At 40.5% G+C, this 19121-nt stretch overlaps 1 protein-coding gene across 19 annotated transcripts in view; it reads right to left on the minus strand.

Annotated features, from left to right (window-relative positions):
- Window positions 1-19121, minus strand: part of PTPRM (protein tyrosine phosphatase receptor type M) — a 416336-nt gene that overhangs the window by 75080 nt on the left and 322135 nt on the right. For 8 of the 19 annotated variants that reach the window (XM_088675350.1, XM_088675348.1, XM_060277905.2 and 5 more), the window contains 4 exons: window positions 13887-14038; window positions 11311-11385; window positions 10792-10818; window positions 1379-1566 (listed from right to left, as the gene is read on the minus strand). In XM_088675350.1, the coding sequence (XP_088531476.1) occupies window positions 1379-1566; window positions 10792-10818; window positions 11311-11385; window positions 13887-14038 (442 nt within the window). The remainder of the gene's footprint in view (window positions 1-1378; window positions 1567-10791; window positions 10819-11310; window positions 11386-13886; window positions 14039-19121) is intronic. The other 11 variants (XM_035126003.3, XM_088675351.1, XM_088675349.1 and 8 more) reach the window with 2 other exon arrangements.

Here is a 19121-nt window from a genome sequence, read left to right on the forward strand (position 1 = left end):
ATCAAATTTAATGCATGCAAACAATTCCCAAGGAAGGACAACACTATTTGACTTCAAAGGATTAACTTCTGAAAAAAAAGGGGCTTGGTAAAAAAGGAAGTTGAAAGAACAGTCAACTTCCTAGAACACTTGGGAGTTACTCGAAATTGAAACAGATCTAACTCTGCTAGAAAGTATACTCCAGATCAGGACAGTTACCACCAAATCCAAGAGGACTGCAACATGGCTAAAGTGATTAGAGAAGATAATGAAGGAACAGGCATAAAGAGTTTTCAAAACTGATGAATTAGCCTTAAGAATAAGCAGTGAGGTGACTGGCTTTGCTGATGACAACTAATTGTTAGAACAAAGAATTACAATGAGCTTCAGAACGAATGTCAAAGACTGCCAGACTAGGAGAATGGGCAATAAAATGCTGATTGTGGTTTAATGTAAGTAATTGTAACATAGTACACATTGGGGCAAAAACATGTACACATATAGGGGACGTGGGTGGCGCTGTGGTCTAAACTACAGAGCCCAGGGCTTGCTGATCGGAAGGTCGGCAGTTCGAATCCCTGCGATGGGGTGAGCTCCCGTTGTTCGGTCCCAGCTCCTGCCCACCTAGCAATTCGAAAGCACATCAAGTGCAAGTAGATAAATAGGTACTGCTCCGGCGGGAAGGTAAATGGTGTTTCTGTGCGCTGCTCTGGTTCACCAGAAGTGGCTTTGTCATGCTGGCCACATGACCCAGAAGCTGTCTGTGGACAAACGCCGGTTCCCTCGGCCTATAGAGCGAGATGAGTGTGCATCCCCAGTATCATCCGTGACTAGACCTAATGGTCAGGGGTACCTTTACCTTTACCTTTAATTTCACAAATACACTGATGCAGCAGTTTACCAAGAAAGAAATATTTGGTTTGTGGTGGATAGATTCAGAACAGACAAAAGGAAGTATTTATTCAGACTGCACATAATAAAACTATGGATTTCACTACCATAAGATGTGATGGGAAGCCAGCAACTTACTCAAAGGCTTTAAAAGGGGATTATACAAATTCATGGAGGATAAGATTATCAGTGGCTACCAGTCATGCTACTCTCCATTCTGCCTCTGAATATTTGCTGGGAAACAGCAGCAGGAGAGCGTTATCACCCTACAATCAGGTTGGCCACTGCGGGAAACAAGATGCTACACTACACTGGCCTTTGATTACATGTAGCACAACTCTTACATTTTTTAACATCTTCTGCCCCACCCCACCCCGTTTCTGCATCATTGCTGCTTTGAAAGGAAACTGTTCTTCTCGCAGTATATATACGCACACACACACACACAGAAACGGTTGTGATAGGGAAAACACCACTGAGCACCGTATGTAGCTTGAAGTTTACTCACTTCATATTCCTCCTTGAATCCATAGCCTTCTGCACATTTCATCTGTGTAATGTGCTGCAGCAAATCGGCGACACGGATGGCTGGATGGAGTTGTCCTGTTTGGTACGGCACATCCACAGGGTCTCGCTTCTTGTAGGTGTGTGACTGGACCAAGCTGCTTGTGTCACTGCCCATTGTCTGAGTTTCATCTAGGAAAAGAACACTGAATAATATACCAGCTACTTCCAGTTTTCCACAGAAGTGTATGATACATTGCCTTTATGAGATGGCGTCTGACACCAACAGAATTTTCTATCATCACTATTTGGTGAGCTAAACCATAAAGAAAATGAACTCAGTTGAGTAATTTCCTCGGGGAGTTATCAATATATATTGAAAAGAGGGGGATCTATTGGTTTACAATGAAAAGCACTGTATAGTCCATACTGTATAGGTTTGTTTATTTAGCTGTACTAATAAATTCTTTAGGTGTTTAGTTGTAAATAGTGCAGAAGTTTCAGGCTGAAACTTCATCAAGTCCCAGTAATATAAAAAAAAGGACTTGAGTGTTTCCTGGATTAGTAAACTTTTTATTTTCTCTTTCACAGTGATTCAGGACATGTTAGTGAAAGCAAATTTTTAAAATGCATAAAATGATATGGGTTATTAAGCCAGGAGAAAAATGGAAATGTAGATTGGATACAACACTAGGAAAGAAAATACACAAGGATAAATGCAAGGAATAGTTTGATTTGGGTTAATGCTTTGACTGAATTTAGCATGCTGCAGTTTCAAATAAGCAATATATCATGGGCCATCACATAAGGCATGAAATGTTATATGTCAACTGACATGCAAGCCAACACACAACATAACCCCAACTAGGTTGGTCAATACTGGTATGAAGCAAACAATCACCCACCCCCTCCACACCTCTTCAATGGGGCAAATGGGCAACTTACCATTTATTGGCACTTATGAGGAGAAAAAGAGGAGAAGAAAAAGGAAACAGGCCATAAGCAACAGTACTGCAGTAATAATTACAGGTATTTTTATGTTTTAATTAAGTGACTCCAGCTTTGTTTCCTAGCAAAGCAACTAAATATATTATAAAGGGTAGTGTAGAATAGCCCATATAATTATCTCCTCCCCCCCACTTTACTAGGTTGGGGGTGGCACTTTTAAGTTCCTATGTAACAAAAAGAATAGGGTGGGGGGAACCTAAAACTGAAACCCATGTCTCATCATAGCTCCCCCCCCACTAAGCAACAATTTTCAAAATATGTTTACGTCTGCCACAAAGCTGTTATTTAAACAACCCTATCATCTTACTAAGCCAGAGAGTTACTCACAAATCTTTAAGAAGGCATATTTCAGCTGGCATGCCCCTATTCAAGTATTAAAATGACAGCCCATTACATCATGTGGCTGCAATAGGGCTAATTGACACCACAGTTTTTATAGGGCAAATCCCAATATATTGCCTATAAATGTTGTGTGTGCTTAGGCTGCAATCCTGTATCTACTTAACTGGGAGTAAGTAAGACCCATTGAACAGTGTGGGACTTACTTCTAAGCAGACATGAACAGATTAGCTCTGTAAGTGTCCTTATAAATCATGGGTAGGCAAACTAAGGTCCGGGGGCCAGATCCGGCCCAATCGCCTTCTAAATCCGGCCCACAGACGGTCCGGGAGCCAGCGTGTTTTTACATGAGTAGAATGTGTCCTTTTATTTAAAATGCATCTCGGGGTTATTTGTGGGGCACAGGAATTCCTTCACCCCCCAAATATATATATATAGTCCGGCCCCCACAAGGTCTGAGGGACAGTGGATGGGCCCCCTGCTGAAAAGGTTTGCTGACACCTGTATATATACACCTTCATGTGGCAAACCAGAGAAACAATCATGTGGCATCCTACTGCTGGAATTTAACAGCATCTTTCTGTGGTTCACTATAGGATGACAAGGCTTTCTCTGCTAGTGGTTAAACATGTACGCATCCTAATCTCCATTTTTAAATATTTGTACAGATTATAAGTCTGCAGTGCCAGAATTACATCACTATAATCTTACCATTATCTTCATGGTTTGAGATATGGCCTATGAAACAATGATAGTGGATTCAACCTTAAGCATTAATTTACTCATATAGCAAGTTTCTGACCAGACTGTAAAAGCCTCACTCCAGTTATATTAATGCCAAGAACAGAACCAAGCTGGCCCACAGGCTCTGATCTCTAGTTAACTCACTCAATTCATCTTGCCTAGCAGTTGAAGAGCAGGAGGGGATTAGCTTAGTGAGAATAACTATTGAGGTCAGCAGCATCTCTGGCTCTCCTAGTATGAATGGACATATGCTAGTGTTCAAGGTTCTTGCCTTCATACACAAAACCCTGAACAACATGGGTCCAGGATACCTTAAGGACTGCCTGTGCCTATAAATCCCAGCTTGATCAGTGAGATCGTCTGGAGGAGCCCTGCTAGTTGTCACCTACGTTTAAGAAGTTGGGCATGTAGAGTTGCCATCTCATGCTGCAGAACACTCTTCCAGCAGAGATCCAACAGGCATCCTCACTTTTTTACTTTCAGGCATCTCTTCAAAGCTTTATGCCAACAGGCCTATGTAGCCACTTAAAAAACTTTTGGCTCAACAGTACTGGTAATCTTAAAGATACGTTTATTCTGTTTTTATATTTTACTATATGCATAGTGTGGTAAACTGCTCTCTTATGAGAGGGTGGTCTATAAATACTTTTATAAACAGGTAAGCACCTTCAGCTTTTCCTTCTCGTTCAGAATTGACAACTGTCTCAGCTTGATGGCTTTTCATGGTGCGAATATAACAATGTAGCTAGTTCTGAGTGTCATTATTTAGACAGAACACTCTGCAATGATGGTAGACTATCAATCCCAATAAAAAGCTTTGTGGGGATGTGATATGTACCTACAGCTCTGCGCATGGTAGATATTTCTCCCCCTTCCTTCTCCGAGGGCTTCCAGGTGCATGCTTGCTGCAGCATGTGTACAAAAGTGGTTTGGGGTGGTGTTGCAGAGGGAAAGGAATGGGCAAAGGAAACATTAAGCACTTTTCCAATCCAATGCTCAGCTGCTGAAAACCACTCTCCTTTCCTACTGTTTTATAGTGTTTGACACTGCCCTTGAAGTTTCACTGCAGGCACTGGTGGAGGAAGAGGGGGAAGGGGGGAGCGCACTGCCCCTGGCACCATGATCCCGGTAGGGTGCCATCACGGTTGCCCCCCGCGCTGGGCATCACCACGCTCCCGCCTGCTCTCCGCCCCCCCAGTGCCGGAGCATGACTTCAGGTCTTCTAGTTTTTGCCTATGATAGGAAATGCTCACTTACTGCCTTGTCACACTCTCCCCTTGTGTAAAAGAGCCCCTCAGAGTGCAAACTTTTGTACAGCATATACAAGGATTAGTTGGAATGGTATGATTATCCCTGTTCTTGTTTAAATGTGGAAATAGAGAGCTTCATTAATCATATTCTGTAGATATTGTATTGGGGCCTAACTTTCCTTCCATGAACAGAAAAGAGTTCATAGAAAATCTCATTCAGACATTGGTCATACTACAGCACCTCATCTATAGTTCCCAAACTTCTCAATCAGCTCCAGCCCTTCATAACAGAGTGGGCTTTGTACCTGAAGCAGATAAGACTCTAACACCTCATAATCCATCTAAAGGAAGCAACACAAAAATTACTGAATTGAAATTACTTTGGCCCAGTTATTCGAATCTTATAGTGAGGCACATAAAAGTAGTCTAATCTTACTCTGAAAACTTAGCAAAAGTCTCAAAGCCTAACAGAAAATAATATATGTAACAATTTATGTACATGAATGTAACCATTTCCCCCTTACTCTGGGCCTGCCTTAATATTTTTATACTGATACAGAAAAGCATTGTTCCTCTTAGCTAACCATTAGCAAAACTGTAATGCAAAGCACCTTGGAATGCATGGCATGAAAGGTGATATATACAAGTGTTGTTACAGTATGTTGTTGTTGAAATGGCACCTGATTACTACAAGGTGGCTAAGACACAAAACGACAAAGTAAGTAAATAAATAAAAAGAAAGAGTTGGAAGTTGATTTATGATATTTTAAAATAAATTTATGCAGAAAAGTCATGGTTTTTTTTTAACTTTAGGTTTTATTATTATGGTTAGATAAAGGCCAGGATCAAGTCCTTTGATGCAAAACCAGGTTAAGTGCAACTTTGCAGACATGCTATGTGTTCATATGTTTTTGTGTCAAATGGAGCCAGAGTATATTGAAGTTATTTCTGCTAGCTGCCTGTCCATTTTTTAGCATTAGTATTATTATTTTCATAAGGGAATAATTTTACAAGGGTCTTTTAAATGAAAACTTTTTTTTTTATCCTGTCTGTTGTTACTAAGTTTACTAGAATTTCAGGTTATTGTTTTTCGTTAGAAACAGGATTTGCTGAGGTACACCTTAAAAATGGGTTGCCAAAATACTGTATGTAACGAAGCTGGAGGCTTTCTGGTCTAAAAATGTTTCGTTGACACTTGAACAAGTGATTGTGGTTTATGAATTGCTCCCCAAAACCTTAATTACTGAGAGTTTCAGAATCAAGTAGTTATACATGGGATGTATTATAAGCCCTAGTTATTGTTTTCAATTTCCAAGGCATAGCATTTTTTAATGGGTTGTTATTCTAATGTTATTTTACATTTCATTTCCATTTGAGTTACATCTTGTGTTACATTAACTGTAAGGAAATGTAGCTTCTCTGATCTGGTCTGTGTCAAATATATTTGCTATCACTATTGTATAAAAATACACGGAACATGATGCAACCAAGTCCTTTAGAATTAACTGGACTTATCAGTGATTTACTCTGGTTAGACTGTGCCCGCTGTAGGATCACAAAGAGCTTTTTAATATGAAAAGTTACTCCGCATGTCATAATTTAATGAACATGAAAAATCCAGCTCCCTGGTAGGTCATGAATAAACATTTTGATTTGTTCAGCTGTGGACCCAACTTGGCTGTCACTTACGGTTTCAGACAAAAATGTATGTAGTGTGGAAGGACTGCTACTACAGGCAGAAGTGTAGATGCAGCCAGGAAGTGGAGAAAAGATAAAACGGAATTTGTAATGCTTAGTTCTGGTTTTCAGACAGTAAATCAGGGGCAAAGGGCACAATCCTAATCCTAGATACACCACAATGAATAATTTAGGATGTGGCGAATCTTCAGCTCATCAAGCCGGTTCCTGGCTCAGCTGGCTTAAGCGTCTAACCAGAGTTATGCTCTGCGGGATATATGCTGGTGTAAATCCCTCAGACTGATGGAACTTTCACTGGCATAAGCCTTGAAAAACGGGTATTCTGAGGGAAGAGGAGGAGTGGAAGGGATGGGATGAGACTCACGTTGGATTCTAACTCTGTTCACATGACCTGACAACCTGGTGGAACTTACACTGGCAAAGAGGGTGGTGTAAGTCAAACTATCTTAGAGGCTTATTTCCCCTCTGCCAGGTTTAGGGCCAGCTCAGCCAGCAATAGCTCTGCTCCTGAATGGAGTTAGGACAGGCATCCCCAAACTGCGGCCTTCCAGATGTTTTGGCCTACAACTCCCATGATCCCTAGCTAACAGGACGAGTGGTCGGGGAAGATGGGAATTGCAGTCCAAAACATCTGGAGGGCCAAAGTTTGGAGATGCCTGAGTTAGGATCTGCTGCATTATACTCTGGTTTAACTTAAACCAGCATAAATTATGCTGGCTTCCCATTCTTAGGATTGCTCCTTAAATCAGCGTTTCTCAACCGGTGTTCCGCGGCACAGTAGTGTGCCGCGAGACACCGGCTTGTGTGCCACGACGTGCGGCGAGGAAAAGGGCGCTTTGCATTGCTGACGGACTTCCGGCGAGGCAAGATGGCGCGCGGCACGGCAGCGCGAAGCTCCTGAGAGCGACCAGCGTGCCCGTGCCGCCAGCCTAGCCGCTGGAACCGCCGCCGGTACGCGGGCGCCAAGTGAGCCCGGCGGATCGACCGGGGAGCCGCTGGAGGCCCCCCCGCGACCCCACCGGAGCGACACCGAAAGCGCCCGGCTGGAGGATCGACGGACCCCTGGGCTCCGCGGCAGCCACGTGGGCGTTGGAATCGCCCGGCGGATCAAGCGGGGAGCTGCTAAAGCCCCCCCAGCGAGCCCGCCTGCGGCCGGGAAGAGCTCCGAAGCCCGGGACCTCCCACCATGCGATGGCCCTGCCTCGTCGCCGCAGCCGTCGCCACCCCAGCCGCCCCAGGAGAAGAGGAAAAGGAGGGAGGCCCCCCCCAGGTGAGGGGAAAAGGGAAAGATAGGGAGGAGAGGACCCCTGGCCACCCCCCAACCCAGGTGAGAGCGCCTGGTGGGTCCGCCTGGCTATCGCGCAGCAGTTCTTCAGTGGCATGCTTTACGTCTCCCCTCCAAACTAAACTAAATATAGGGCGGCACAGAGTTGGTGTGCCGCGGGATTTTTTTTCATAGAACAAGTGTGCCGTGGCCCAAAAAAGGTTGAGAAACACTGCCTTAAATGATATTTACTCTTTGATCAGGAGTGGAGAACAGTGTGGGGGTTGTGGTTCCTAAATGTTTGGCAAGCAACGTTCTGCTGATATACAGAACTCTTTGCTGTTTATTAGCTATAATTAAGCAAGCTATTTCTGTACATGCATGTGGGGCTTTTCTGTTTCTTGCTAATGTAACTGGAAGGAATTCACAGGGCTCTGTCTGAGAGTTGCTTCACACAAATTTTTCAATGCAAGAGAGCTGTGGGACACATCTAACTTGTTCTGAAATCCATTTCCTTTCGTGTGTGACAAGGTGGTTGTACGCATACATCCCCATGAACTCAATTTGGTTTTCAGGATAACACTGCTAAACTAGATCTACAGTGGCTTCAAAATGTGGCCAATTCACAGAACAAACTGTAATGTCCTAATGTTGGAGGAATTTCAGTAGGCTTCACCCACCTTGTGTCAAATTGGCTATGCGGATGGGCAATGTGTTTGTTGTAATCCATAGTCCTGCATGCACATAAAGTTCACATTAGGGTTGTTCAGTCATGATGCTAAACCATGTTTCCCCCATGGTTCTGCTAACAATTATTGTGTATTATATGCATTATTATATGTGTAAGATTATACACATAAACACTATACACAAAAATAGATGCTCCGCCAACGAGAGAACAAACTCACGGAGCAAGTTCTGAAAGCTGCTGCTACAGTGCCAGTCAGCAGAGGACTGAAGGGAAAGGTTTGCTTCTTTTAACTGCAGCACCTCCTCTTTGGTTAAAGATCACTACTGTGGCAAATCCATTCATTCAATTGTGGACTTTCCAGAGATCACAAAGAAGAGCCAGTTCTGAATTTGTGCTCATTGCTCCAAGGAAGTGCAAACCATATGTGGCCTGTTTGGACAAAACAACAAACTGCTTTGTTGAGAAGATAAGCAAGGATTCAAAGTTGCTAATTGCTACACATGAGCAAAGGAGAGAAGGCTACATGAACCCCAAACTTGTGCCTCTGCATTCTCGTAACACAAAACCATGGTTATGTCTGAAAATATCCATTATGAGCCCTATGTGCATGAGAGCAATGGATTACAACCAAACCTTTTTTGGTATACAATGTACCAATTAAAAATGAAACAATTTTTCACAGGGAAGTTCATAAATAGCGATTTTAAGGTCAATAGAAAATTTCACTCTTCTTCATTCAATGAGGAAAAATGCCTCTAAAATTGCTAAGGTTATATTCTCCCCACCCCCTCTTATATTAAGCAAATAGCATTTCAAAACTTTACTGTACAGGAATGTACTTAAATATATCAAACAATAAAGCATATTAGAAATCTACAAAATGCTATATTTTAATAGCAATGATTTCCTTTTCTTCCACTGAGAATGTCATACGTCGGAGCTAAGAAATGTGCAATGCTCTCAGGCTGTTAAAAATCACTGCAAATTTTATTTGCATGGATGTTATTACATTATTATGGTGGCTGCAGTGTCATTTCCTCTGATTTATCAGATATTGTTTTCTTTGGATGTCAGATAGAAATGAACTTTGCTAATTATCATTCTGTAGTAATTATTCTCCTGCATTCTTTTTTTCCCCTTGAGAGGTAGGGCACAAATTAGCTCTTGAGAATTTAACACCACAGCCATAAAACAGGTAATTGGCCGAGAAGGGCTTTTTTTACTTTGTTTTTGTGAGAGCACTTTCCCCTCTCCCATCATACCACAAATCACTTAGTATTTTCAAAAACAGTTTATGATGCAACATGGCATGTTCCCCTTGAAAACCATTTTTTAAAGCCCACTAGAATTATTTTAGGTGCACACATGTTCTAGTGATGATCTGAAGGTGCTTTCTGCATTGCAGCCCATGCGTAGTTCAGTTCAGAAAATTCAGATTTGAGGAATTCACACCAGACTTCACATGGCAATGCTGCACACTAGTAAGGACTTACGAGAGAAAGAAGGTGCATGGGTGTGGATGTAGAAAAAGTTAAAAAATCGTTGCAAAGTCAGTGTGAAAACAAGAACTGAAATATTGGTATGAAACTCTTGCCACAGTGCATTACAGCACAATCCTATACATGTCTACTCAAAAGCAAGCCCCACTGAGTTTAGCAGGACTTACTTGAAGGTAAGTGGGTACAGGATTGCAGCCTTATTAAATTTGCATTTTTGTTTGTTTTTAAGAAAGCTGTGTGTAAATTGGGTTAGGTTAAGGTTAGTACAGTGGTAGTAGTTAAAAGCATAGCTCAGCTTTGTTGTTATATATTCTAGATACGATGATTTCTCATCTATATTTGTTATCTCAGCATGGTAAATCCATTCCCCTTCACTTTTTAATGGTTATTTTTAGCGTCCTGACAGAAAGGTCTAAGTGCCTTTCCTTCTATAGTGCTGGTATCTTATTTTATCCCTTGTAGGATGTGGCACTTCATAAACATTATTTTAATGTTCTGCCATTTTGATGGTCACAATAACATTTCAAATCTTTCAGAGACATTTCTAAAAGGAAATGAAAGTCATGTCTCTGCTATAGGCAGCAGACAGATGACCATCTTTTTCTTAAACAGTATTTAACAGTACTTTATATTTCAGATGATAGTAAAATAATGACAAACCTTTAATTGCCATGATATTTACACTCTTTGGTGGTTTGCTGATTCATTGCTTAAAAACACCCCCCCCGAATCCCCTTTAATTCCCCTCCCTTTTACTGAATTTTCTGATGACAATAAGAATCCAGTATGTTAACTGGCACTTGAATTAAAAATGCAGAACAGCCTGCACATTCTTCAGCAGCATAAAACAATGTTTTGTAGCCTAGTTTGGAACTTATTGTTTTAAAATCTGCAACAGATGTTGATAAAGGGAAATGTTCTCACCTAAAATTGCAGTTGGCACAAATGGATCTGTCATACATCATAAGCAGGTCAATGCAGAAAAGGCAAAAAGAGAAAGAGAAGTAAATGACCTATAAATGTTCCCAAATTTTCTGCTGGAAAGCCACAAATAAGCAAGTTGTTATATAACATGCAAAGCTATTTAGCGCTTTTTGCGTTTGTTTTGCTTTAATTAATAGCACAACCTCAAGAATAATTTCACAGAAGTCTGGGGCATGATCCATTCCTGAGTGGGTGGGTCTTTTGCACACGCTAAAATCAGCAACCGACCAAGGTCCTGAAGGAAAGTAATGGCTGGATGATGTAAGAGAGGCGTGTCCCAGTTTTTTATTCTGTGTAGGGGTCAGAGGTGGCCTTGGGGTGCGGTGAGACAAGAGGGATCTATTGAGCCCTCTACTGGTCCATTTCATGGTGTGTGGCAAGTGTGCTTGCACGGGGAAAGACCCTCTATTTCCTAGGAGATTATGATTATTTAAATAAAACAAGCACATAAATGGTTACCTGGGTAGTAAGAATTAGGAACTGTTGTACTCAGTGTGTTTGTTTTCATTGTAAATGAAGATGGTGAGGAAACAGCTGGAAAGAGAAGCACAGTATTCAGGAAAACAAAAGCATTAGTAAGCTACACCGCATTTACAAAACCACCCTTATATGATGAACATAGCAGTAACTGATTAGGTCATTCAAATCAAGTAAAACTGATTTGGTAGAGAAAAATATCCATGAAAAATGGCACTAGACTCTATTACTTTCTTTTATGTTTTATTGGAGCCCTTTGTGTTATTACCTTTAACATCATCATCCTTTCTCAATAAGACTGCAAATCTAAAGTTGTTGCCGGGGGGGGGGGCTAAACTCACACCAGATTTGCTTGAATTTTCTGAAGAGCAAAGTTGTTGGGATATTAAGATGTACTATGCATTCCTTCCAATGGATTCCTGAGATGACCAAGAAATGTAGGCAGGAACCCATTTACTTGGAAGTAAGCCTCATTCAATTCAATGTGTCTTACTTCTGAGTGGAGATGGGAGAAAAATTTAATTCAGTTCATATTTAAAGGTGTGTCTACCTAATTTGCACTTTCTGAAACAATATGTAAATTGAAACACAGCCATCCTTTGAAAGTGACACTTGAATTTTGCAATGCAGTTTTCTAGTCAAGTCATGTGAATAAAAATGCATAAATTGGAACAAAGTGTGCACAAAAATGTATATATTAGCAAAAATTGCATACAAAAATGCATTTTATTTGGGAAATATAACTATATAGGAAAAAGCTTTTCAAACTGTGTATATTAGGCAAAATGACATACAAGAAAATGTATATTAGGATAAATTCACACAATACTGATGAATGTTCTGAATGTTTTTTTTTACCCACAAACTAATGTGGAAATGTGGGGATGGGAGCCTGCATTTGAGATTGGAAAACTGAGAAACTAAGAGAAACTGAAATCAACAGACTTGCCCATCCTGATGTAAATTGGGGCTGCCATACATCCAGAATTTCCAGGACATATTCGGGATTCATCCTTCGGAAATAGTGTTTGAGTGGAATTTCCGACCAACAGCATTTTAATGCTGGACACAATATACTTGCCTTTGAAGCCTAATGCTTTCATGGAAACATGAAGCTAGACCACAATACAGTGGTACCTCAGTTTATGAACACAATTGGTTCCGGAACTCTGTTCATATACTGAAGCGTTCATAAACTGAAGCGAACTTTCCCACTGAAAGTAATGGAAAGTGGATTAATCTGTTCCAGACGGTCAGCGGAGTACTTAAACTGAAGCGTTCATAAACTGAAGCGAACTTTCCCATTGAAACTAATGGAAAGTGGATTAATCCATTCCAGACGGGTCCACGAAGTACTCAACCTGAAGCGTACTTAACCCGAAGCATGGGTGTAATTGGTTCCGGACGTCTGTTCATAAACTGAAGCGTTCATAAACTGAAGCGAACTTTCCCATTGAAAGTAATGGAAAGTGAATTAATCCGTTCCAGATGGGTCTGCGGCGTTCGTAAACCGAAAATTCGTAAACCGAGGTTCCACTGTAGTATATTCTTTATTGATACTCCATGTTAATTCATGGAACATCTTTCTTTCTTGTGGTAGAAAATGAATATTTGTCCATTTTCCTGGATAGCCAACATAGTGCCCTCCAGATGTTGTAGACTACAGCTCCCACCATCTCTGATCATTGTTGAGGCTTGTAGTCAAAAACATCTGGAAAGCGCCATACCAGCTACCCTTGGTTTACGGCCTGTGCACTGTTCTGACAGTGGTCAAGCATATACTTTGTATGCAGGAGATCCCATGTTCAATCTCCAGCATCACCAGTTAAAAGGAAGTCAACTAGCAAGGTTGAGAAAAACCTCTGCTTGAGACCTTGGAGGACTGCAATCTATCAGTGTAGACCATCCCAGGCTATATGGATAAAAAGCCTGACCTGCTCTAAGGCCGTTTTCTATATTCGCTGTTCTATCTTGAGGAGAAAAGTGGCACTATTTTATTGGGCAATAATAGCAATATATGAGATTTGAGCTTCTTCTTTTTTACTGTCTTTAAGAATTACTCTAGGTATGAGTCCAAAACAATTATAAATTTCATTAATTCTCTTACCCTAGGAAGCCTGAAATATGTCAATTATAACATTAATTGATGTTTATGACTGACTAAATGGCTGTCCTGCAAACTCATTGTGACATTTTTAGAAAGTGGCTAAAGTGACACGGGACATGCAGCTGGTATAAAAGCAATAAAGCCTTCAGCATTGTAAAAATAAAGAATGAAATAGAACCCAACACCTGCTACATTGATGTGTGCTTTTTTTTTGGTGAAAGACAGAAATGCAAACTTTTGTTTATTTCATAACAACTATTCTTTCTCACCAGAATGCTTGCTGTGATGTAATGAACAGTGAGACATTCTGGGGCCTATGGATTTTCTATGAGTCAATAATCTGCCCATGGAACTGACTAACAAGAAGTATTTTAAGAACCATTTACACCTCCCTCCCCTGCCCAACAAAAATAAAAAGTGGTTGCTGCATCCCAGTGCATTTTAAACTTACATCTCCCATTTAGATTGTGTGTGTCCATGAAAGAGAAAGCCTCATCACAGTTGGTGCCTTGTTCAGTGTAGCTTTTATCCATTGAGTTCACCATCACTGTCATTTCCTGCCGTGTGCTGCTCAATGTCTCTTTCCGCTTTTTAGCCAATTTCCTTAAGGAATGAACATTAGGGAAGAAAGATAATGACACAGTAAGCAAGCACAGATTTTATCTTTTTATATCAGCTGTCCATTTGGAAATACAACTTTTACTGACAAAAAAACACCCACACATTTAAGTCAACAGTAAAAAAACACAATCTCACTAAAGAGAAAAGCAGCAAAATATAAATATAACCAGATTCATCAAAACATTATGAAAGAGTTGCACTTGTTGTGTGGATCATTCTATGGATGGGTGGGGTAGGGTAAGTGAAATAGAGGTTTTTAGACTTAATCCAGTCCATCATGGGCACAGAGCCTGAACAGAGAGCAGGGATTGGGAACGTGTGCCCTTCAGATGCTGTCGGACTACATCTCCCATCAACCCCAGCAAGCACAGAAAAAGGTCAGGGAAGAGTTCAGTAGTAGTCTAGCAACATATGGGTGCTCACAGCTTTCTCACACCTAACACAGTGGATTTCCCTGAAGGCTTCTGTCACCTCCACCCACATATGCCTATGCAGGGCACACAATGTTAGGCTTATCATCAATGACTTTTTAGCACCCTCTTTTTAAAGCCATTCAACATGGTAACTATCACTGTATCTTGTGCATATGCATGGGCTTCCTCTTCCCTGCAGTGGTGTCTGATGCTGCCTGCATTTGCACCTGAGCAAGTGGGACAGAGAGGGCTCTATTCAGCCTATGACAAGTGTGCATCTAGTTGCCTCCCCTGCTCTAAAAGTCTACTGTAATTTATCCATGTCCTTACTGTACAATGTTATACATTTCCCTAGCCCTGCTCTACTCCAGTGGTTGCTGTAGGCAGAGACAGGAGATGCAACGTTTTGTTTTATCATGAGACGGGCAAATTATAGAGGAGGGGGCGAGAGCTATATGTGTGTCTGCTATTATTGCCACCCTTCACGCAAAATTTTCAGAGTTAGTGCAGGTTTATATTTTCTGTGAAATAATGAACATTCTGATCAGTTTATAGATAGTGACAGACAGAACTATTAAGCCGGTTAAACTATAAGTATTATAGGGAAAATAGGATATTGGTGAGAGTGAGCTCATGCAACAAGCTTATAATGTTCAATTTCACATGAAATTGAAAAAAATATCACTGCACAGTGACATTAAACTATATATCAACATTCTTATCAGGCAACATATTTAAACAAGAATTTGCAGCAGCATTTTGTTAAAACAAGATTTTTGTGCAATGAAATGATCTGAACTTTGGTGATAAAATTGGTTAAAAGAAAAATGCTACTTGCTTACTTCTATAAGGTAAGTAAAACAATATATTTCCCCCCCTTGTTCAGGATTTATATGAAGCGGCTGAATAAAGTCATCATAGAATAAGGAGTTGGGTATCACCTAGATCTGTCTGCTTTTCAAATTGAGGTGATACAGAAGTCCTGACCTGGGGTATGTAAGCAATAATGGACTGGAAGAGGGTCAAAATATTGAAACTCAGCCCTGAATAGACAGAAGCAAAGTTCAGCAGCTCTGGAGGGGAATTGTAAGTACCACAAGGAAATGGTACTCTACCCCAAGTATGGCAGCCAGTGACTGGAGAGACAGCCGTTTCTTTGGTGATTCCTCATCTTTGGAATGCCTTACTATCATTTCGGGACCAGATGAAAACATTTTGTTTTCCCACATTTTAAAGTCCTAAGCAATCTTTAACTAAGAGCAGTATGATTCTTAGCACATATTTAAATTGGCTGTTGAGGTTTTATTGTTTTATCTACAGTATACAGTATTAACATTACTACTACTACTACTTTCAGTTGCACTTCTTTATTTCTTACTACTCTGGTCAGTCACTCTGGCAACATAAATCTATGTTGAGGTGCAAGATATTAATTATGTTAGGAATCTCAGGTGAGATATCCACGCAGTGGAAGTTGCTCCCACTACCAGTCACCACATGGAAGCAGCTTAATAATTTACTGTTGTAAAAGATAAGGCTCAGTAAAACAGGTCCTAGACATAGATATATACAGCTTATAGGCTTTGGCAGATACAGATATATGTATACAGATACATACAAGTACAAGGTATTTCCATTGCTCCAAATAAACTCCAGAAATTCAAGACATAACACTGGACAAGTAAAACCAACTGACTGACCACTCACAGATTAACAGACTGACACTACTGTGCTGACATGCTTCAATCACAGATACAATCAGGACTCTGGGCCATTACCATAGCAAATGGCTTGGCTAACCTTGTACCTGTGATTGGCTCATCCATGGGAAGATTTAAACTCCTGAAGGAAACTAACCCCTCTTTTCTAGTTACAAATTATGGGTGGGATGCGCCTAACCAGCCATGTTAGTAGAAGTCCATGTGCAATGACTTCTGTTTGCACAATGGGGCATTCTTCCCTCTCCTCCCCTGTGCCCCCTGGAATTGGCGGGGGGGGGGAGGGAGAAGAAAAAACCCCAAAACAGCATGTGGGAGAAGGGGTATTGTTCTGTCAGGCAAGTTGGAGTGCTTGCAAAGATGGAACAACTGGTACACCTTTGCAGGGTTCCTATTTACATGGAGAGATCCCATGGGTGCACAATGGTACACATGTGGGCTCTATTCAGAACTTCAAATGAACATCAGGAGCAGGGACAGGAGGAATGATCCCAATTCCTGTCTCCACACATTCAAGGAAGGTCTGAAAATCACTTTAGTCCTCCTACATATGACTAGCAAATTGAAAAGCCAATCTAAAGAAACATGTTTGCGCGGTCAGGTGGAGTCCCCCCAAACCCCAGGCAGCCCCTGAGCGGAATAATGACACCAGACAACGTTCTATGGGATTAAAATTGGCCACAACTTTATTAAGATTTAGATGTAGGGAGACCTTGGCTCAGGCATTGGGCGTTTATCCTTCCCAGCCCCCAGCCAGGGGTCTGGGTAATTTCCGGGTTATCCAGCATATGTGGGGGTTGGGCTAGCTCTGGAGAACATATGTTCAAGCAGAAAGCCCGCCCCCCTTTTTGCCGCCGCTGGAGGGGGAGGGCAATGACGATCTCTGGGCATATGGTCAATGCCTTCCCCCTAGACCCCTTTTATGGGTATATGGGGAATCGTCATTCCAGTTCAACAATATGTCCAGGTTCTTTTCAGAGCTCCATATAGCGTGTTTTGAACTGCCAACTACAATTCTCAAAAGATGTCAGTCATTTCTAGATGGATGATTGACAGAGATCAAGAAAACTTTGTTATATTGCTAGAATCAAGAGTATCTAAAAATGAGAAATATTTTAGGGTCACTATATGATTGGCAAGCAATATGGTATCAAATTATTATATGATTAAAAAGAAAAGTTTTTTAAAATGATGCTTAGATTTGTCATAAAAACACACAATCCAAAATAATGAGTACTTATTTTGTTTCTCTTTGTTCAGGTAATTGTTCAAAATATTCCTGTATTGAATTAATTCCTGTTCAAGTACAAAAAGTGCAAAATGGCTGAAGTCACGTATCCACCACCTAGAAGCTATTTTAGCTATTCTACAAAATATTGAAATAGAAATTTTAAAAAGAATAAAATCAGAAAACCATATATAACAAGGATGTCAACTCTTGGCTCAGGTCACAGGTAAAAACGAATCTAATAGCTATATGCTAGTCAAGGCTGTCCATTTAAAAAGACCACCCCTGAAGTTACAATGACTGACATTCTGTTCAAAAACAAACATGAGCTAGGAAAAAGAATTTGAGGGGAAAAGCACTGAAAACTCCTGGCAGAGATATAGGACAAATATAAGACAGCTCCTATCGGCTATTATTTCTGGCTATATTCGATTCTATCATTCCACCTCACCCCCACATTTCCACTCACTCTGTTGGAACAGCCTCTGAAAACATGCAATGTTGAGCAACTAGTATTAATTTTGACGGGTGTAATTTTTCACAATTGGTCAAAAGCCATTGTTTGCTTTTGACTCTTGGGGGAAATTAGGGTATTTATTTTTGCCTGACTTAACTTGCTATAAAAGTCTCTATTAGTTTGAGGGATGCCATGACTGTTTTTAAGTTTGCTGTCACCAGTTTTACCTGGAATTATTTAGGGTGGGCAATATAGCATTGCATTACTTCATTGAATAACACTCAGATCTACTTTTATATGAATACATTATCTGTTATATCATAATGAGCATACCAACCTTAGTGGGCATAGCCAAATATTCAAAGGAAAAAGCCACAGCAGGATAAAATTTCAGCAATGTGCTGTATACTATGAACAGCAGAAAGTACAAATATATTCATGCAGACCCACATTTTGTAAAGATTGGAGCACTTTCTCTCTCTCTCTGCCATTGGAAATACACAAAGTGAATCAAGCTAACTTTTTCTTTATGAGTGGTCAGGATTCCAATAACAGATCCTACTGATTATTGGTCATGGTCCACTGAAACATTGAGAAGGCATGATATCACAGCACCTGATTTCTGCATGTGGACCTCTGAACAATGAAAGCAGAAGAAACAAAATGAAAAAATCTTGAAGGGTGAAAGTTTTGCCTGCCCAAGTCACACTTCCTGGTCCCATCAATTATTATTTTTTACATGCATCTTTAAAACATATGATCAATATCCTTTGCTCAAATCATAATAAAGACACTGGTTCCCAATTGTGGCTACGCATATTGGCTCCATCCAGGACACCCCATTACTTCAAACACTGAATAACCAAGTGATATACTTGAGGGATGACCTTACAGCAGTGCAATATGAACTAATTGTTACCAATAGCAAATTCCCAGTATTCACTCTCCGCTTCTGTTTGCATCTTGAATGTTGAATTGTGTTTTATGTGCACGATTTTCACTTCTGAATTTTGCAATGCATTTTCCAACGAAGTAAAATATCCAAAAATGCATATATTCGGGGGAAATGTGCATACAAATGCATGTATAAAAGAAATTAACATTAAAAATAAATTATATTAGGGGAAAGTTTTATTTCATTTTTAATGTGTATATTAGAAGAAATGTGCATTGAAATGCTGATCAATCCTTGTGAAGATTTTGTTTTTATCACAACTAGATATGGGATGTGGAAAACAGAGCTTAAAAT

The sequence above is a fragment of the Zootoca vivipara genome, chromosome 8 (assembly GCF_965207765.1).
Source record: "Zootoca vivipara chromosome 8, rZooViv2.hap1.1, whole genome shotgun sequence".
Taxonomy (NCBI): Eukaryota; Metazoa; Chordata; class Lepidosauria; order Squamata; family Lacertidae; genus Zootoca; species Zootoca vivipara.